The sequence below is a fragment of the Saimiri boliviensis genome, chromosome 6 (genome assembly GCF_048565385.1).
Source record: "Saimiri boliviensis isolate mSaiBol1 chromosome 6, mSaiBol1.pri, whole genome shotgun sequence".
Lineage (NCBI taxonomy): Eukaryota > Metazoa > Chordata > Mammalia > Primates > Cebidae > Saimiri > Saimiri boliviensis.
The window spans coordinates 76,445,157-76,467,280 of NC_133454.1; the positions used below are offsets into that span (position 1 = coordinate 76,445,157).

At 40.9% G+C, this 22,124-nt stretch overlaps 1 protein-coding gene and 1 pseudogene across 1 annotated transcript; one reads left to right on the top strand and one right to left on the bottom strand.

Moving 5' to 3' along the window:
- Positions 1-8,961: 8,961 nt before the first annotated feature.
- MRPL17 (mitochondrial ribosomal protein L17) lies at positions 8,962-10,406 on the bottom strand. The gene is made up of 3 exons (XM_010338062.3): positions 10,158-10,406; positions 9,782-9,850; positions 8,962-9,438 (listed from the first exon to the last, which is right to left on the bottom strand). Exons 1-3 carry the CDS (start codon positions 10,329-10,331, stop codon positions 9,154-9,156), a joined length of 528 nt encoding a protein of 175 aa, XP_010336364.1. The 5' UTR covers positions 10,332-10,406; the 3' UTR covers positions 8,962-9,153.
- Positions 10,407-17,788: 7,382 nt separating this feature from the next.
- On the top strand, positions 17,789-18,632 carry LOC101033928 (small ribosomal subunit protein eS4, X isoform-like; annotated as a pseudogene).
- The last annotated feature ends 3,492 nt before the right edge of the window (positions 18,633-22,124 follow it).

Genomic DNA, 22,124 nt, shown 5'->3' on the forward strand with positions numbered 1-22,124 from the left:
TATCCTCATTCTCTGTGAATATGTGAATAGAATTTCTCTATCCAACTACCCAGGCAGAAACCTGGTGTTATCCTCAACTCTTAATTTCTCCTCCACCTCATGTAATCACATGCAATGTGTCTAGTCTATACTACCTTTTCTATAGCTGTTTGATCTGTTAGCTTCTCTAGGTCTTCCCTGCTTTTTCCTTAGAAAAAGGTTTCTAGTTTTCCTTAGATTCTTTAACTAGCTTCCTATTTGGTTTACGAGCTTCTAGTCTTGTCCCTCTGACCCATCTTACAGTCTGATGCAAGAATAATCTTTCTGAAATGTAAATTGTATTCCTGTTTTCTCCATTTAAAAATACTGGTGGCATCCCTTAGTTTTCAGGATAAAATCCAAACACTTTATCAAGGGTAAATCATATTACAGGGCCCTTTGTAACCTGGTCTTGCCTGGCTTTCCTTCTTCACCTCCTTCACTTTTTCCTCAAATCCTAAATCCCTACTATACCAAATTACTTGGAATTTTTCAACCACTTTATACCATTTCATAATTTAAAGCATTAATACCTGCAGATCTTGCTGCATGGAATGCCCTTCAAACTGGCTTCTTTCCCTGAAGCTTGATGAATTCCTAGTCATTCTTCAAGATTCAGCCCTAGCATTGTTTCTTCTGAGAAATTCTGCATGGACCGCCTCCTTTCTTCGTATTCCAAAAGGCCTCAGATACAACCATGTTCATAGTACAGGTTTTACTATGCGGTACTTACTTTTGATCTGTCTCTCTAACTAATCTTTTGGGCCTTTGAGGGCACATCCCTATATTTCAAACAGTGCTTTGGAGGGAGAAAAAATATGCTTGCTAAGTTAACTGATTAATTATTGAATGCCTTCTATGACAAAGAAGACACTGTGCTAGGCACTGTGATGCATTTTTGCAGGTTCCCTTTCCTCTCTTAAAAACTTCTCAGTCTCCTTCAAAAGTTCTTTATCCTGTCTGTTCCCTACTGTCTGACCTCAGCCTTCTCTTGCTCTACATATATACTCTGACTCACTCTATCCATTTATTTAGCTTTAATTGCTGACAACTCCCAAATCTGTTCTTCCAGCAGAAACCTCTTTTTCAAGCTCCAGATGCTCCCAGGCATCTCAAATGCAGCACATATGAAACTGAACTATTCGCTTTCTTTCTTTTTTTTTATTCCTTCTGGGATAAAAGGAGAAGATAATTGTAGGAAAGGTTCTGAAACCATTTTAAGGAAAAGTAGTTAGAAATTAAGCCAGGACAATGTCATAGAGTCTTCAGTTAACATCCCTAGGTACAGTTTTTGTGTTTTCATCTCCTTTTGTGTTTTCAAGTGAATAGCAGTAAAATTCCTTTAATGCTGTACTTCCCATACTGGACTATATAGTAGTGTACCAAGGTATATATGAAGCCACAGTGTGAACAAGGCTTGTCTTCCCAATACATCTGATAGAAAATTGTGGGTGTGTGTGTGTTTGTGTAATGTATAAGATTTAACTTGTGAGAATTAAAAACAGTATTTTTCTATTAAACAGATATGTTGTGGAACAGAATGCAAAAATGTCAGAAAAGTTTAAGGTCCTTTCCTGAAAATGTAAGCACACTAACCATTTCTATTATTAAGATATCTCAGATTTAACTACCAAATTTAAGGCTGGACCTGGTGGCTCATGCCTATAATATCAGCACTTGGGGAGGCCAAGGCAGGCAAATCACCTGAGATCAAGAGTTCGAGACCAGCCTGGCCAACATGGGGAAACCCCATCTCTACTAAAAAATACAAAAATTAGCCCAGCCTCGTGGCAGGTAACTGTAATTCCAGCTACTTGGGAGGCTGAGGCAAGAGAATCGCTTGAACCTGGGAAGCTGAGGTTGCAGTGAGCTGTGCCATTGCACTCCAACCAACCTGGGCAACAAGAGCAAAACTCCATCTCAAACAAACAAACAAACAAAAACTGAAACACCAGTAACTACCAAATTTATATCCCAGAACTAGAGGAGAGCTACACTATGCCCATGCATTTAAGAGCACAGAGAGGAAAGCCTTAAGGGTACAAACCTTACCTAGGCATGAACAACAGGGAATCAGCTTTGCAGGAAGTTCTTTTTTAGATGAAGGAGGAGGAAACAGGAGAAGGGAGGAATCGGTGAGTCCAAAAGACAGAGCTAAGCAGAAGAACTCAGTACAACACATTGATTCATTCAACAGACATTTATAGATGCCTATTTCGTCTCATGTTCTTTTTTTTTTTTTTTTTTTTTTTGAGACGGAGTTTCGCCCTTGTTACCCAGGCTGGAGTGCAATGGCGCGATCTCGGCTCACCGCAACCTCCGCCTCCTGGGGTCAGGCAATTCTCCTGCCTCAGCCTCCTGAGTAGCTGGGATTACAGGCACGTGCCACCATGCCCAGCTAATTTTTTTGCACTTTTAGTAGAGACGGGGTTTCACCATGTTGACCAGGATGGTCTCGATCTCTCAACCTTGTGATCCACCCGCCTCGGCCTCCCAAAGTGCTGGGATTACAGGCTTGAGCCACCGCGCCCGGCCTCGTCTCATGTTCTTTACAGGGTGGTAGGAAAAGGGAATTAGATGTGTTTGTGCCCTTAAGTAGTTCACTATTTAGTAATGAATGCTGAACAATATAATTATACCATTGTTGTAATAAAGAATATATAATGTGAAACTGGACACTGGAAAAGGAAATAAAGAAAACAATCCTGTTTATAATGGCATCAAAAAGAATAAAAATTTGAGAATAAATTTAACCAAGGAGGTGAAAAATCTGTATGCACACACAAAAGATCTATACACTGAAAACTATGAGATGCCAATGAAAGAAGTTGAAAAAGAGCAAATAGACTGGAAATACATCCCGTGTTTATATATTGGAAGAATTAATAATATTAAAATGTCCATGTTACCCAATGTGATCTACACATTCAATGTATTTCCCTATGAAAATTCCAATGGCATTTTTCACAGAAGTAGAAAAAAATGCTAAAATTATTATAGAACTGCAGAAGACCACAAATAGACTAAATAATGTTGGTAAAGAACAAAGCTGGAGGCATCTTTGCTGATTTCAAACTGCATTACAAAGGTACAGTAATCAAACCATTATGTATCATACTGTTTTGCATGTACAGCCTAAAAATAGACACACAGTCCAATAAAACAGGATAGAGAGCTCAGAAATAAACTCACGCATATATGGTCATATGGTCAACTGAAATTTTTTTTTAATAGGGTTTCGCTATGTTGCCCATATTGGAGTGCAGAGGTGCAGTCTTGGCTCACTGTAGCCCTGACTTCCTGGGCTCAAGTCATCTTCCCATCTCAGTCTCCTGAGGAGCTGGGACTACAGGCACACTCCACCTCATCCAGCTAAATTAAAAAAATTTTTTTTGTAGACATGAGGTTTCCAGATGTTGCCCAGGATGGTTTCAAACTCTTGAGCTCAAGTGATACTCCTGCTCCTGCCTCTCAAGGTACTGGGATTACAGGTGTGAGCCACCATGCTCAGCTGGTCAACTAATCTTTGATGAGGCACCAAGAATACACAATGGGGAACAAAAAGTCCCTTCAATAAATAGTGTTGGGAAAACTGGATAGACATATGCAAAATAATAAAATTGGACCCTTGTCTTATATAAAAATGAATTTGGAATGGATTCAAGACTTAAATGTAAGATGTGAAACTGCAAAACTCTTAGAAGAAAACATAGGGGAAAAAGCTCCTTGACATTGGCCTTAGCAATGATTTTTCAGATATGACACAAAAAGCATAGGCAAACAAAATAAAAATAAATAAATTGGATCACATCAAACTAACAGGCTCTGTACATCAAAGGAAACAATGAATAAATTGAAAAGGCAACCTACAGAATGGGAGAAAATATTTGCAAACCATATCTGATAAGGGGTTTTATATATATATATATATATATATATATATCTCCAAAATATATAAGGAACTCATACAACTCAATAGCAAGAAAAAACAAAAAATCTGATTTGAAAATGGGCAAAGGATCTGAACAGACATTTTTCTAAAGAAGCAGTACATGAAAAAGCGTTCAACACCACTAATCATCAGAAAAATGTAAATCAAAACCACAATGAGTTATCATCACACACTTGTTAACATGACTATTATAAAAAAGATAGGAGATGGCACGTGTTGGCGAGGATGTGGAGAAAGGGGAACACTTGTATACTCTTGGTGGGAATGTAAATTGGTACAGGTACTATGGGAAACAGTATGAAAGTTCTTCAAAAGATTAAAAATAGAACTACCCTATGATCCAGCAACCCCACTTCTGGGTATATACCCAAAAGAAACAAAATCAGGATCCTGAAGAGAGATAGCTGCATTCTCATGTTCACTGCAGCCTTATTCACAATAGTCAAGATATAGAAACAATCTAAGTGTCTTTTGACACATAAATAAAGAGAATGTGGCATATTTATACACAATGGAATTTTATACAGCCATAAAAAGGAAATCCTGCCATTTATGACAACATGGGTAACTTATTCACTTAGACATTATGCTAAGTGAGTAAGTTAGACACAGAAAGAGAAATACTGTATGATCTCATTTATATTTGATATTTAAAAACATTGAACTCATAGAAACATAGTAGAACAGTCATTGCCAGGGGCTGAGGTATGAAGGAAATAGAGATGTTGATCAAAAGGTCCATGCTTTCATTTATAAAATGAACAAGTTCTGGGGATCAAATGTACAGCATAGGTGGTGATGGATGTGTTAATTTAAAAAAAAAAAAGGAAAAGAAATTGGATCATTGGAATAGTGCTGAGCTTTGCTGGGGGGAATTCTGTCAACACTTTACAAAAAAGGCAACCTTTCAGCATTTGGCTAGTCTTGTAAGATGTATAGGTGTTTTCTGCCTGTAGGTTGGTTAGAAATATTCCAGAAAATTGGAATATAAAATGTGTGGGAAATGAATTAGAAATATGCTCACATTCTTGACAATCATTATTAGCATTTAAGTCCTGGAAGAGGAAGGAGACCATTTCTTTTGCTTGGCATACTCAGTAGCGTAGCTTAACCCTGTCTCTGCATATGGTACCATGTTTATTGTTTTGTAAAGCTCAGCCAGAGAGTTGAATATGGCATGAATGTGAGCTTACTCCTCCTTATTTAATGAATGTATATTGAGCATCTATTTTATATGAGGCCTTATGGTAGACTTATCAAGGATGAGTCCCACTTTCTGGATTCAGCAGTTTGGCTGAATGAAGGGATCAGTTAAGTAGATGGGCAACAGTAGTATATATGATTGGCAGGTATATGCCCACAGGATTATAAATAACGGTACACAGGAGAGGCCTGAGCCCATTTGGAGGTTGATGCGGAGTTTGGGGCCACTAAAGTGACTTTTGAGCAAATATTTGAATGACAAGTAGGAGTGGACTTGAAAGAGGGCAAGCATTATAGAGGGAACATCATACACCAAGTAGTGATATCGTCAGAGAATAACAAGCAGTTTCTCATGAAGGGTGGCTGCAAATAATGGTAGGAGAGGAGGCCGAGAAGTAGCTGGGACCAGGTCATAGGTGACCTTTGTGTCATTGAATGTCTGGATTTTATCCAGTGAAGGCAATGATTAGTCATTGGAATACTGACTATGAAAAGTGTTTTTCAAAGAGTAGATTGTTAGTGGGTTGTAAAATCAATTTAGTGAATTGGGGCCAGCATATAAAAGGTGAACAATTAGAAAATATGAGTGTAGATCATATTTGTAAAGGTAAATACCTTTTTTTATTTTTTTGAGACAGAGTCTCACTCCATCACCAGGCACCAGGCTGGAGTGCAATGGCACGACCTCGGCTCACTGCAACCTGCACCTCCCGGGTTCAAGCAATTCTCCTGCCTCAGCCTTCAGAGTAGCTGGGACTACAGGCACGCATCGCCACACCCAGCTAATTTTTTTGCATTTTTAGTAGAGACGGGGTTTCACCATGTTGGCCAGGATGGTTTTGATCTCTTGACCTCGTGATCCACCTGCCTTGGCCTCCCAAAGTGCTGGGATTACAGGCGTGAGCCACGGTGCCCGGCTGGTAAATAGTATTTTATGAAGATTTTATTTCAAGCATTTATGTTTATGAATAATCTAATGTAAAATGCTTTCTGGTCTGTGGGTCACAGTCACAATTTATGAGAAGCACTAGCGTAAAGGGTCAATGGTACACAAATTATCAAATTACTTTTAGTAGCAATTAACAGAAAATTCACACCCAAATAGAAATAATTACTAAAAAAGATTATTATCCAACATAACTAGGATTCCAGTTTGGGAGCTCTTGGTTTTGTACTTTTAGTTGTTCTAATCTGCCACTCTCAGTGTTATCTTCTGCCTGAAGCCAGTTCCCCAGTGATGCTTAGAATAACATGCCAATTTATTCATGTAGGCAGAATACAGCGTAGATTCTCACTGCTTCAACTTAGTTTAGGCCTGTCCACCAGAACCCATTCAGGAACTAATCCACTATAAGGAACTGATTTGCAATGTGGCAATCTCAGTGTATTATGGAAACAGAGAGCACCTTGGTTGACAGTCATGAATTTAGGTGTGGGGATGGTCAGGGGAGCCACATAGGTGATGACAAAAGTTTTTGTGTAAGTTAAGTAGGTTTTAAAAGGGAGAAGGCTGTCTGCGTGGTAGGGACCGCTTGAACAAAAGGTTGTGGACAGGGGAGCTGTACACAAGGAAACACCCAAAATAGGAACTTTTATGCTTCTAAGCCATAGCATTTAGAGGCAAAGGAAGTAGCTGGGGTAATGAGTGGATGTCTGAACAAGGAGGGTAGTCATGATAAGGAATCTGGACTCTTTCCCATAGGAAATAAACAACTGAAGATCATCGCCTGGGAATTAAGATGATCAGATTCCCATCACTACAGCCAAAGTGTAGAGGAAGGAGGTTAGGAGTTTGTTGCAGTAATCCAGGATAGAGGGATCATGGATTTCATATTAGGGAGCGAGTTGACTGCAGATTTGAGAAACATCATGGAAATAAACAACGTGTTAACTTCAGTGTAGATGAGTGTAAGGAAATAATCACTGACTTTTCTAGTCATCTCCCTGGGACATCAGGTTTATAGTGTATTAATTGTAAAGCCTAAATTTGTTACCTTTTGAGAAAGGAGTGATCATTACTTTGTCAACCTTACTATAAAGAACTGGAGCCCAAGATGGGGGGAACCTTTGAGAGTGCTGTTCTAGGGTTTGGAATGTACTTAAAAAGAGATACCTAGATGGACTTGGGGGAGCATTCCACTAAGTGAAGAAAAGTTGTTTATTTATAGGCCAGATTACTAAAATTCTTGATGCTGTTATTTTCCTTGTGTTATCCCTGAGCCTTTAGCAAATGTCTTAGGATTCATGTACTTTTATTTGGACCAAAACACAAAACATTAAAGGGAAAGCAGTATCCCTTGAGGCCACTGTGGTAGTGGCAGTGGCCTGTTATTGTGAGCTCATTGATGATACAGCTTGTTTCTTTTCTCTAGTCTCTATATGACAAACAGTAGATATTGTATCCTTGCTGCCTAGGTTGATGTTGGGAACTAGCAGATGCTCAAAAAGCATGTAGGGAACTGTTCAAAGTCCCAAAGGGAGATGCATTTTTGGGGTCTAAGAGGAAAAGCTACAGGAGCCCAGCCACAATCCATCTATCCAAAATAAAGATGTGGTTTTAAGGAAAGTAATTTCTCTAGAAGTCAGGTATGACTCCTAGATATCAGGCTGGGGTGGATGTTCATGCTAAGACAGGAGGAGGGGTATATTTTTTAGCAGAGGTAGAGTTGTAGCTTTATTTCATAAATGTTTTGAGTGTCTACTATATGTCATTGAAAATATAAGAGCTTTCTGGTAACTGTGAAGAACAAACTAGAGTAGAGAGAAAGAGATAAAGAGCTCTGCTGGGAGTGGACGAGTATGACTAAGGCAGCTGCAGCTAAATAACCCAGAATAGTTCTGTCACTGAAACTATGTTACACCAGTGACCCCTCTACCCTTACTCTTGCTTATTGTCTCAGATAATGGATAGGTTCAGTGGGCCAAATATACTCAGATGATATAGCCTAAGATAAAATCTCTTCTACCTACTCTACTGGGGATATGGCAGTTATCAGGCACTGCTATCAAGTGTTCAGACCAAGAGCGATGGCTCCTTTCCAAGAGTTTCCAAAACTACCACACTATGAAAGCCTCTGAACCCAAGGGAACAGCAGTCTGGCTGTGCCAAGAAAGGGGCTTCCGGCTTCTCACATTCTGTAGCCGGATTTCCCTTTTCTGGGTTCCCAGAGAGGCCAGATTTGACAACAATAAAAACTTCCAGGAAATTCCCAGGAGGTTTAATTTCCTAATTCTTCTCTGGCTTAGACTTTCTTACCCCTTCCCCCCACCAAGAGGAAGGAGCTTATCCTGAAGCCCAACATCCTCTGCTGAATATCTCCACCCCTTTGGCCAAAGTGGTGGAACATCTGAGTTCTTGGGTCCTCTCCTCCCAGGTCCATTCAGGGGGTTGAGAGGAACACATGAAAGTAATGTGTGATCCTGCCTCAAAACAGAGGAATGACTGCAGTATCCCCAGAAGGTTCGTAGGGTACTAGATTGTTTAAGGAAGTTTCACTTGCACATTTTCACTCCCCTACCCCTGTCAGGAAGTAATCTTTCTCTAAGAAATCCCAAGCACTCAGTCTCTAGGAGACCAGATGTCAAAACAACCACATCTGGTAACATTTGGAATTATAGGATGCATTCCCATCTAAACTGGCATTAAGAAAAACAAAACTGCACTAACCAAAAATAACCCAAATTTAAGGACCAGAAGCATAAGTCATGGATTTACTATCCCAGGTAGGCTGAGCATTTGGATAATTCTCCTTCTCCAGATACCCCACAGGAAGGAAAAAAGAAACGAATTTATATATATTCATATAAAGACTTTTATCTATAGTGCAAAGAGAGGGCCGTCTGGCTCCCCAAAAGGTTCTCAACCCCATCAAGACTGTCCATTTTACAGCTCTAGTTCCAGTTCTTCTCAGAGAGTAAAAGCACTCCAAAGGCCTGTGATCATGGGCACTGATTAAGGGCTGCCGACTCTTCAGATCCAGTTAAATCCCTGGTGTTTGAGCTGTGTGGGAGCTGTGGTTGCTTGCTTCCAGGCTCTGGCTGAGGTCCTGCCGCAAACCCTGCAGCAGCTGGTTTAGGAGTGTAAGGTGGCTGTCTCTGCGAGGCACAGGCAGGGGTGGGAGGCAATTCCCTTTATACTCGATCACTGCCATCTTGGCCCGATCCGAACTCCGATTTGGGATCTGCAGCATTCTTGTGTAGCCCCCATTTTGATCTTTGTACCGAGGGGCCAGTACTTGAAACAGCTTTGGGATCAAGTCCTTCTCCTACAGGGAGAAGGATCCAAGAGACAGCAGAGTCAGGCACAACTGCGGAGGCATTTAACTTTACGCCACTCCCAAAGGTAAGGCCCACCCACAAGTAGAAAGACCTCCCCTCCCCCACCAATCTGGTAGAGTAATGTTACACAAAGGGTCATTTATAGGGAGTTGTGCAGAGACGTATTCACATCGACTTCAACTAACTTAAGACACGGTTTCTAATTTAGTCAATAACACTGACCGATAAGTGAGTACCCTAGCTTAATTCTGCCCAGTTCTCCTTCCTCCAACCCTTACCCCCGGGAGCAAAGAGTAGGTAGGATTTTGAAGGCGGATAGGACGCACTCACTGTGAGCCAGAAGTCAGCCATGCGCATGGCTCGTTCGTTGGTGTCTCCCAGCTTCCCATAGTCGATGAGCTGTGAGGACAAGGCATCACGGATCCGACCGAGCAAGAAAACAAGACGTCAATCTAATTTCCCTAATGCCGGACCGCAATCCATGCATTCCACTAGCAAAGCACCTCCAGTCTACGCCACCCCTAATTCCGCAGCCCTAACCAGTCTTCCATTAGAGGCGATGGAGAGGCGAGTTCAGCTCAGGGTCCTAGGGGACTCAGACTTGGGGAACGGTTTAGCAGGTTGGTTCCAGTCCCTTTCCACTTGCAGCCGGCCCCGCCCCTTCAAACCAGCCCCGCAGAGTGGACAACGGGGCCCCGCTCCTCACCTTCTCCGCGTAGCCCCTCATCTCGTCCAAACGCGCCCATGGTGCCTCGATGCGTTCGTGCCGCACCAGCCCTGTGAGCAAGTTCCGCAACAGATGGATGCGAGACTCGGGACCAAGGCCCAGACGGCGATATACTCGGCCATGGGAGATGGCTGCAGCGACCGACAGCCGCATGTCCCCACTTTCTGCCCGCCCCTCGGAGGCCGGAACTGGAAACTGGAAGGTAGACCTGGTGGAGGCAATTTCAAGGGACGCATGCGCCTTAGCGCGGAGCGTGGCAAACGTGTTTGCGCATGCGCATCAGGGCCTGCCTCGTTGGCAGTCTGGCAAAGGGCGGAGAAACCGTGTGGAGCTTTTCCAGAGGCGGCGAGCTGGGCGGGCTTCAGGCAGGGTGAGTGCTTGGTGGCAGCCGGAGAACCAGGCGCCCCCTAGTGTGGGATAAGCGGGCATCGAGTTTTTCTTGAGCTGCGTCGGCCGAAGTGTGGCATTTAGGGGGATGGGACTCTCCGCCGCGGAGCCCCCTGGGAAAGAGAGCGTAGGAGGAGAAAGGTCTTTGGAGGGTTCGGGGTCCTGCGGGCTGCCCGCGCTACCCGGCCCGGCAGTGGCCAGCTGGCCTGGCTGACACCTGAGCGCATCGTTTTTAACACAGTGATTTTCAGTAGTAGTGGTGAAATGGATAATAACGATGCCCTGAAGAGAAACGCTGAGAGTGAAATTTTCTTTTGTTGAAGCAATCATTCCAGTTAAAAAAAAAAAAATTGCAGCACTAAAAGGCAAAGTAGTGGATCGTTTTTAATTACACCAATGTGGTTTTTTAAGGGGAGAAACATACCTACACATTTATGTGTTAATGAACAATAATATTACAGTTTGTTTTGGAGCCCTAACATCTGCAAATTGGCAATGACTGTCGAAATTGTTCCTTGTTATGGCTTAAGTTGTGCTTTCCCCGTGATTCTTCCTGTCTCCAGAAAGCTGTAAGTCTTAACCTGCAATAACTCAGAATGTGACCTTATTTGGAAATAGGGTCATTGCATATGTAACTTGTTAAGATGAAGATATACAGGCATAGGTGGGTGCCTAATCCCAAATGCACAATGTCTGTCTGTCTGTCGACACTAGACATTTTGGATTAAGCGGGCCATCGGGTTTTTCTTGTGCTGCGTCAGCAGAAGTGTGGCATTTAGGGCGATGGGTCTCTTTGCCGCGGAGCATCTGAGGAGAAAGGCACCTGGAGGGTTCGGAGTCCTGCGGGCTGAAGGCTCTATCTATCTATCATCTATCTATCTATCTATCTATCTATCTATCTATCTATCCATTCATCCATCCATACATACATATATGCAGGCTGGGCGTGGTGGTTCACGCCTGTAATACCAGCACTTTGGGAGGCCGAGGCAGGCAGATCACCTGAGGTCAGGAGTTCCAGACCAGCCTGGCCAACATGTTGAAACCCCGTCTCTACTAAAAATACAAAAATTAGCCGGGTGTAGTGGCTCATGCCTGTAATTCCAGTTACTTAGGAGATTGAGGCAGGAGAATAGCTTGAACCCGGGAGGTGGAGGTTGCAGTGAGCTGAGATCAGGCCACTGCACTCCAGCCTGGATGACAGAGTGAGACTCCATCTCAAAAAAAAAAAAAAAAAAAAAATTGCATATGAAGAGAGAGGGATGGACGCTCAGGGTGATGCTGACCAGGTAAAGACAGAGACATATAGGGAGAAAGCCATGTGACCTTGAAAGCAGAGATGCCAGAGTTAAGCAGTTGCAAATCAATGAATGAATTCCAAGAATTGCTGGAGCACACCTGAGGCCAAGGGAAAGGCATAAAACGTACTCTTTTTCAGATCCATCAGAGAGCATGATACTGCTGCTGACACATCAGTTTCTTTCTTCTAGCTTCTAGAGCCACAAACAATAAATTTCTGTTGTTTTAAGTTTTACAGTTTGTGATAGTTTGTTATAGCAGTTTTAGGAAATGAAATCACTCCTCTTTACATGTATTCAGTAGACGGTATAGTTAGATTTGTCACTCTGTCAGCTTATAGGTGATCAAAGAACATTTCTTTCCTAGTTTTAATTTTGAAAAGCTTCTTCAATATGAATCAACAAATATGCAAACAGGAAAAGTCATAAACATGTCAATACATTGGCAGAGATTTATACAAATCACACTTCACAGTTACAGAAATTACAATACCATTAATGTCTTGTTTGTATGGGAACAATTCTTGCAGTTTTCAATTGTCTTTGCAATTAAAAAATTTCACTAAGATATTTTCACCAGAAGTTTTTTTGAGACAAAGTTTTGTTCTTATTGCCCAGGCTGGAGTGCAATGGTGTGCTCTCGGCTCACTGCAACTGCGCCTCCCAGGTTCAAGCGATTCTTGTGCCTCAGCCTCCCAAGTAGCTGGGATTACTGGTACCAGCCACCACACCCGGCTATTTTTTTTTTTTTTGTATTTTTAGTAGAGATTGGGTTTCACCAGATTGGCCAGACTGATCTCAGACTCCTGACCATAAGTGATCTGCCCGCCTCAACCTCCCGAAGTGCTGGGATTACAGGTGTGAGCCAATGCTCCTGGCCCACCAGAAAATGTATCATAAATTTCTATTGGCAAAAACTTGCTAAGAGTCTCTTCCTCTGCAAAAATTAGGTAAAATGAAACATTGATCCATTGTTTTAGAAAATGCTTACACTTGGTAAAAACAATTGTAGCATCCAACATCATCCTTTTGACTTTTTCTGGCAATACAAGGCAATCGTCTCTTGTCTTTTCTGGTAGTCTTCAAAATTTGATTCTTTTTTCTATGTCAGTTTCCTTACATTTTGTTTTTGTAGCATTACTACCGGCTTTCTCTGCAATTTCTGTAGGCTGCTGTTAGTGGAACAATTTTTTTTTTAACAGTCCAGGGGTCTTTTGTTATTATTATTATTTGCACCTATTATGTCATGAATTCATAGGGAATGGGTTCCAGCAGCTCAGGCTCCTCTCCATGGTTCTCACAAAGTATGCTTCTCTTGGTGCCGCAGGCTGGCCCATCAGTTGAATCCAGATACCTTTCTCTTTGGCTCCCTTCTTTTTCTGATCATTTTCTTTCATGCATTCTAGGAGGCTACTTTGCCCTTAGAGTGTTTAATGTGCTGCACATGCACATTACTTCTCTTGGCAAGAATCTTGCTCTTAACTTTTTTATTTTCCTTTTTACAGCAATGCCAACAGCGTGCTGAGTAACATTATAGACTCTTCCAGTTTTTGCCCTGGTAACACTTGTGAAGCATTTCTTTTTGAACCATACTCATCCCCTTGATGTCTACAGTATTACCTTTTTTATAGATTTCCATACATATGGCCAACTCCATGTTTTCTAAAAGGTCTGGAGAACATACAACGGGTGCCTCTCCTCTTTTCCTTGTTTTGGTAATTTTGATGAATTACCAGAATATTGAGGTTCCAGCCAAAAGGAAGTTAAAGCAACAATTTAAACCTTGATGTTTCTACTGACTCTGTGTTGTTCAAGGCTTAATCTGGCTCTTTGCAGATACTTTTGTGTTTGATTGGCCTTCTTTGAAACTTTGCATTAATTAAAAAAATACTCATAAAAGAAAAATCCCACAAAACTAAAGTTGTTTGTCTTAAATCTACTATTTAAAAGCAAGGATATCTTGTACAACAGGAGTTGGAGTCATGAAATGTGCCTGAAGTGAGCCTAAAAGCTAATTAAACTCTTATGAATTTATGTCAAAAGTAATATATGGGAGAACTGATTTGAGTAATAATAAAACTCCGGTTTCCTGCACAGCCAGTTCTGCGTGAATTACTCTTTTCTTTATTGCAATTCCCCTGCCTTGATAAATCAGCTCTCTCTAGGTAGTGGGCAAGGTGAACCCACTGGGTGATTACAAATTTGGTGGCTTGTCCAGGATTGCCTGTGTGGCTACCTGCCCATGGTTTGGTAGTTCCCCTCTGGTGATGGATGCTGATGTTAGCCCAAGCAGCTGCCTAGTTCATTTGGACTGGGGGCTGACTCTGGTACTGTCTCTATTGACGGGGCACTGCTGACTCAATGCGCATGGATTTATTTGCAATAGAGAAATAGTCCTCTGGAGATGTCCTATAACTGTAACCCAGTCATGAAGTGTCTGTAGCTATAGCCTCATTACAGGGTGTCTGGCTTGGTGAGTATCCTAGGCACTCATCTGATCTTGTAGTCCCCACCCAGGAACTGACTCAGTTCAAGAAGACAGCTTTGACTCCCTGTGATTTCATATATGACCTGACCAGTTAGCACTCCCAGCTCACTGACTTTTCCCCTACTCACCAAGTTGTCCAAACTCTGATCCCCAAATGCTCAGGGAGACTGATTTGAGTAATAATAAAACTGTTTTCCTGCCAAAAAAAAAAAAAAAAAAAAGTAATATATGTGCTCCAAATTAATTTCCATGTGGAATACACTATTTTTAGTGAATAAATGTAAAAAGTGATAATTTGAAGATTACATACATATTTTTATAATGCAACAGTAACTGCAGCAATTGCCTAGAACTTAGATTAACTTTTTTTTTTTTTTTTTTTTTTTGGTGAGGGTTATTGTATCACTAACATTGCCTAGAATTGTTGTACAAGGTGATGATAAAAATCAGATAGACTTTTAGTTTTATTACTATTTAAACAGTTTTTACAGACAATTCACCTCTTATTTCTGTACCCCGGCCAGGCTGCTCTTACCTCTCAACCCTGGTACCCACTGGTTCTCAGTATGCACCTGAGATCCCAGGGAAGGTGCTTGGAATAGATCTGAATATTCTGCCTGAGACAGGACTTGGAATGACTCTGATGAGAGTCTAGGTGGAGCCCCTGAAGAAGGTTGGTAGTGACCAGTCAGTCTGGCAGGATTGAGGAAAGTGTCCCAATCAGTGTTTTGGGAAGCAGCTGACGAAAAAAGATCCCAGCTTCTAAGAGAATTTTTTTCCATAACCTCTAGTGGAAGAAGGAGTTGGATCTGCTGACACCACTGCAGAGAACCTCTAAATGCCTGTATCCTATTCTGCAGGAGCCTCTGTGAAGCAGTGTTTGGGGAGCCAGTTCAGGGGAGTGCAGGAAGTGTTTGATCAGGGATTTAGTGACGATGGTGGGAAGCTCTTATTGAGTAAACCTCAAACCAACTTCTGATTCTATCTCTAGAATCCTGAATGTCTAGAAATATCCTAGGAACTGGCTCTTTCTAGACATATATTAATTAATTCCTACCCTCAGAGCAGGGTCTTAACCCTTCTCTGAATCCATTGTTTTGGGAGGCAGTGGACAAAGACACAGCCTATCTCTAGTATCTGATGGAATGATGATCATATTAGGTGATCAGTAAAATGAGTTTTTCAGAGTCACCGTAATATTGAGGATAACAACAAATCAAAACACATCCCAAGAGGAAACAAGAAGCCTTGTAAGCAATTGAATTTAGAAAAATTAACTCTGGATTTACATGTAACTAAAGTTGAGGTGGTCCAGGGTGATAGAGGGGCAGAATTTGGTTAGAATCAGCACAATCCTCTACAGTGACTTCATTCTGGAAATGGTGACTAGCTGTTTCCGATTTGGCTTATTCTCTTCATGTGGTGTTCTTTCCCCTCCCTGCTTTATTTCCTTGTATTATTAGTGAGATGAACTGCCTGCTGCTGAAATTATTAGGTCCTTCAAGGTCAGAGAAGGACTCTGACTCATGTATCCCATTTCCTCTCCCCTCCCTTTTATACCCAAGCTAGCAATGTGCTTTTCTAAGTTTGTAAAAAAAGTTTACAAGTTCATAAAAAAGAAAAAAAACTTAAAAGAGAAAACTTTGATTTCTTTGTGTTTCTTGATGACTTCACCTTTACTTAGAACAATTATTCATTCTCTCCTTTCTCTTTCATTTGCTAGTTGAGAATTTTAAATTTATTTTAATTTTTTTGAGACAGGATCTTACTCTGTTACCCAGGCTGGAGTACAGAGGTGAGATCTCTGCTTACTGCAACCTCTGCCTCCTGGGCTAAAGGGATCCTTTCATCTCAGCCTCCCAAGTAGTTGGGACTATAGGTATGTGCCACCATACCTGGCTAATTTTTGTATTTTTTGTCGAGACGGGGTCTCACTCTATTGCTCAAGCTAGTCTCAAACTCCTGGGCTCAAGCAGTCCTCCCACCTCAGCCTCTCAAAGTGCTAAAATTATAGGTATGAGCCACTACACCTGGCCTGTTATTGATAATTGATCATGTGGCTAGGCCCATTTCTTGTGAGCTAGCTTTCATTACACCTCAACACCAAATATCTCTCTGATTGTGCCTCTCCCGTTCTCTGTGACCTTTCACTACTGGGTCCAAATCTTTTAAAAAGTCTCTCTAGTTTAGTTCTTCCTGTGAGTCTGAACTCAAACATGTTACTGACTGTATTATTTGCAAAGCATCTGATTTGTTTTTGCTTTGGGTCCTTTCTCTCATCCTCACTGATGTATTTCTGCACCACTGGAAATTGGTTCTTTTATTTATTCCCTATTTATATATTTTGGAAACCTTTGAATCAGATAAAAGTTGGGTAATAGTCACACAGAGGAGACAGTAGCTATAAACTGTATTCATTTGGAAGGAGACTTACTGATCATCCAGTCTAAGGGATGGTGCCTTTTTTGTGCCTTTTGGCCAAGACTGAGCAATCTTAATCTTCTGAGAATAATGCTTTTAAATGCATGAAAGAAAACACAAAGGATTACAAAGGAAACCAATTATGTTGTTTTCAAAATACTTTTTAAAAATCTACAAATTGGTGACATTGTAATATGTGCTATTTAGAATTAGAATCATATTGACTAATACTATTGTGGTTTGCCATCTATATACAAATGGAAGAAAATGCTACACTGCAGTAAAGGTCTATGAAAATAAAGACATATTTTTTTTTCCCATTCAAGTTTATGAACATCCTGAGTTTTACTCATTGACCCCTTGGGTATCAGACCTCCAGACTAAGAACACCGCAGTTATTTTGCAGGTGAGGAAACTGAGAAAGCCCTTGTGAAAAAAGTTAAGTTTTATTCCTGGAAAGAGAAGAACTACATTTGAATTCCTGTATAGCTCAGTAAATATCAAGTCACTACCTTCAACCCCACTCCAGGTTTCTTTCTTTTTGTTTTTTTTGAAATGGAGTTTTGCTCTGTTTCTCAGGCTGGAGTTCAGTGGTGTGATCTCAGCTTACTGCAGCCTCTGCCTTCCGGGTTCAAGCGATTCTCCTGCCTCAGCCTCCCAAGTAGCTGGGACTATAGGCACCTGCCAGCATGCCTGGCTAAGGTTTTTGTATTTTTAGTAGAGACGGGGTTTCACCATGTTGGTCAGGCTGGTCTTGAACTCCTAACCTCAAATGATTTGCTGCCTCAGCCTCCCAAAGTGCTGGGATTACAGACATAAGCCACTGTGTCTGGCCTAGGTTTCTTTCATTCATTCAATATGTGTTGAAATTTACTATGCACCAACAATTGAATTAGCTGTTTGGAATTCATTGGATAACTGTGCTTATAAGATGTATAATCTATGAGGAGTTAAACATTAAACAGATATGTAGAGGTGTATTTACATGCTCAGAAAGGAAAAATATAGCTCTTTCCTTGCCTAACGCAGCCATGTCTTGTGGTCCCAAGAAGAATCTGAAGTGGGTGGCAGCTCCAAAGCATTGGATGCTGGATAAATTGACTGGTGTGTTTGCTCCTCGTCCATCCACCGGTCCTCACAAGTTGAGAGAGTGTCTCCCCTTCATCATTTTCCTAAGGAACAGACTTAAGTATGGCCTGACAGGAGATGAAGTAAAGAAGATTTGCATGCAGCGGTTCATTAAGATCAATGGCAAGGTCCAAGCTGATACAACCTACCACCTACCCTGCTGGTTTCATGGATGTCATCAGCATTGACAAGACGGGAGAGAATTTCTGTCTGATCTGTGACACCAAGGGTCGCTTTGCTGTACATCGTATTACACCTGAGGAGGCCAAGTACAAATTGTGCAAAAAGTATGAAAAATCTTTGTGGGCACAAAAGGAATCCCTCATCTGGTGACTCATGATGCTTGCACCATCCGCTACCCTGATCCCCTCATCAAGGTGAATGATACCATTCAGATTGATTTGGAGACTGGCAAGATTACTGATTTCATCAAGTTTGACACTGGTAACCTGTGTATGGTGACTGGGGGGTGCTAACCTGGGAAGAATTGGTGTGATTACCAACAGAGAGAGGCACCCTGGATCTTCCGATGTGGTTCACATGAAAGATGCCAATGGCAACAGCTGTGCCACTTGACTTTCCAATATTTTTGTTATTGGGAAGGGCAACAAACCGTGGATTTCTTTTCCCCGAGGAAAGGGTATCCGCCTCACCATTGCTGAAGAGAGAGACAAAAGACTGGCAGCCAAACAGAGCAGTGGGTGAAATGGTCTCTGGGTGATATGTTAGATCTTTATGTGTAATGAAAAATCATGTGGCATGACTAATAGCAAACAACAACAACAACAACAAACCAATATAGGAACAATATAGGTTTTTCTGGAATATATAATGGAGGAAATTTAAGGTGTATGTAGTTTAGTAGGTCACAGAAGGCTTTTCTGAGGAAGTGATGGCTAAGCTGGGACCTAAAGATAAATAGGAGTAGGCTACATGAAAAAGTGGGGGAAGAGTGTTCTGAATGAAAGAAATGTCATGTTTGAAGGCCCAGAAGAAAAAGTACATGGGACAGCAAAAGAAACTATTGTTAGAGTGAATTGGTGACCAACAGAATGGGAAAAAATTATGGCAATTTATGACAAAGGGCTCATAACCAGAATCTACAAAAAACTTAAATTTACAAGAAAAACACAATCCCATCAAAAAGTGGGTGAAGGATATGAACAGACACTTTTCAAAAGAAGACATTTATGCAGTCAACGAACAGATGAAAAAAAGCTCACCATCACTGATCATTAGAGAAATGCAAATCAAAACCACATTGAGATACTATCTCACTTCAGTTGGAATGGTGATCATTAAAAAATCAGGAGAAAACAGATGATGGAGAGGATGTGGAGAAATAGGAACACTTTTACACTGTTGGTGGGAATGTAAATTAGTTCAACCATTGTGGAAGACAGTGTGGCGATTCCTCAAGGATCTAGAACCAGAAATACCATTTGAACCAGTAGTCCCATTATTGGGTATATACCCAAAGGATATACAACATTCTGTTATAAAGACACATGCACATGTATGTTTATTGTGGCACTGTTTACAATAGCAAAGACTTGGAACCAACCCAGATGTCCATCACAGATAGACTGGATAAGGAAAATGTGGCACATATACACCATGGAATACTATGCAGCCACAAAAAAGGACGAGTTCATGTTCTTTGCAGGGACGTGGATGAAGCTGGAAACCATGATTCTCAGTAAACTGGCACAAGAACAGAAAATCAAATACCGTGTGTTCTCACTTATAAATGGGTGTTGAGCAATGAGAACACATGGACACAGAGAGGGGAACATCACACACTGGGGCCTGTTGAGGGGTGGGAGGCTAGGGGAGGGATAGCAGGGGTGTGGTGGGGGTATTGGGGAGGGATAACATTAGGAGAAATACCTAATGTAGATGATGGGGGGATGGATGCAGCAAACCACCAAGGCACGTGTATACCTATGTGACAAACCTGCACGTTATGCACATGTACCGCAAAACTTGAAATGTAGTTAAAAAAAAAAGAAAGAAAAAGTTCATGGGAGCCTTTCTGGACTGAAGAAAAGTTCACTGTGGCTGGAGGAGCAACTGGAAAGGGGTGAGCACTGAGGCTGGATTGAGGCATGAATCCCATTGCGTATAAATTATACTGTAAATCAGTTTAATAATTTCCAACTCTGTCTTTATCATTTTAATAATTTTGAACTCTGTTTTAAAAGGTAGTGGGAAGCCACTGTAGCATTTAAGGTAGAGAAATGACATGATCAGATTTCCATTTTAAATATAGTCACAGGCCTCACATGGCTTTATTGAGCTAAATTCACATACCATAAGGTTCTTTCATCAACTTTTGATAAAGTTTGGGTCCTATAAATACGTATTTGTTTTTACTCTGGCTAACGACTTTTACTTGTTACTCTTCAACCAATTCTCTTGTCATTTATTCATTACTACCATCCATTTAAGATATTTAGATTAGCTTTATTTGAATATTTTGTTAATCCTATTGTAAAAATCCTTCTGTAACAATAATTAATACACGTTTTAAACCCCTGCACTTCTAAGTGGCCCAGTACCTTTACTGTTTGCTCTTGATCTCTACTAAACCCAGTCATATTTTAGCACTGGGTATTTTGTTCGTTTAAGGATAAGCAAACGAATTTTTAAGAAAGGCCAGGCATGGTGTGGGTCACGCCTGTAATCCCAGCACTTTGGGGGACCGAGGTGGGTGGATCACCTGAGGTTGGGAGTTCAAGACCCGCCTGACCAACATGGAGAAACTCTGTCTCTGCTAAAAATACAGAATTAGCTGGGTGTCGTGGCGCATGCCTGTAATCCCAGCTACTCAGCTACCTGGGAGGCAGAAGTTGTGTGAGCCGAGATTGTGCCATTACATTCCAGCCTGGGCAACAAGAGAGAAACTCCATCTCAACAAAACAAAACAAAACAAAACAAAACAAAAAAACAGACTTGCCATGTTCATGTCTTTAGAATATGTATTTTAATAAAAAATGAACTCTTTCTGTTTAAGAATTATTTATCACAGATTTGTAAAATACTTTGTTTAGCTTAGTTCTATACTATAAAACTGAAATGGTAACCTGTATGAAATCAGTTGAAATTTACATTTCAAATTTATGCACATATTTTGTGGCCCAAGTCATGTATGCAACTCTTATAACTGACAAAGGGCTTGTTGACAGAATATGTAAAGAAGTCCTATAAAATCAACACAAGATAAAAATGGGTGAAAAACTTGAGCAGGGATTTTATAAAAGTGAATATTCAAATAGTCAATAAAGGACAAAAATGTAAAATTTCATTATTAAGGAAATGCATATAAAACTATGTTGAAGTAGTACTATGTACTCCGGAATGGCTAAAGTTAAAAAGACTATCTGATAAAATTAAGTCTTGTTGAGTATGAGAAGCAACTGGAATTCTCATACATTTCTGATAAAGGCATAAATTGCAACATACTCTTTGAAAGCTGGTCAGTACCCTTAACAGAAGTTGAAAATGTATATGCTATGTCCCAGAAATCCTAGTCCTAGTATATACACACATACCTAATGGAAATGTGTATATATGTGCACCAGAAGACATGCAGCAATGCTTATAGCAAAACTAGTTAAAACACTCCCAAGGTGGAAGTTTAATACTGACAAATAAAGGTCCCCCAAAGATATCCACCTCCTGCTCCCCTGAACCTGTGAATGTTACTTCATATGGCAAAAATAACTTTGCAGATATGATTAAATTAACAATCTTGCGATGGGAGATTATCCTGGATTATCCAGGTGGGCCCAGGGAATCACAAGCATCCTTATAAGAAGGAGGCAGTAGGGTCAAGCATTGGTATGAGGCACCGAAAAACTTGACTTCTCGTTGCTTGCTTTGAAGATGGAAGAAAGTCATGAGTCAAGGAAGGTAGAAGCAGAAAAGGAAAAAAAAAAAAAAAAAAAAAAAAAGAATTTTCCCTGAGTGTCTTTAGAAGATAAGAAGCTCTGCCAATAGCTAGTTCCATAAGTCCTAATTTTAGACTTTGACCTCCAGAACTGTAAGATAAATCTGTTGTTTCATTGTTTTTAGCCACCAAGGTCGTGATAATTTGTAATTATAGTAGGAAGAGGAAATGAACACAGTGGGTTACACATTGTGCCTGTCAGAATATATCACACATAATAGGTACTCCATGAGTGTGTATTGAATGAATGGCCAAGCTTCCAACATATCTGA

What these genes read in the sequence shown, in the direction of transcription:
- MRPL17 (XM_010338062.3), bottom strand. Translation starts at nt 10,331, where the DNA reads ATGCGGCTGTCGGTCGCTGCAGCCATCTCCCATGGCCGAGTATATCGC. An exon ending in TGAGGGGCTACGCGGAGAAG is followed by an intron (nt 9,851 to 10,157) that starts GTGAGGAGCGGG and finishes TTGTCCTCACAG; the next exon opens with CTCATCGACTATGGGAAGCT. An exon ending in TGGCTGACTTCTGGCTCACA is followed by an intron (nt 9,439 to 9,781) that starts GTGAGTGCGTCC and finishes TTCTCCCTGTAG; the next exon opens with GAGAAGGACTTGATCCCAAA.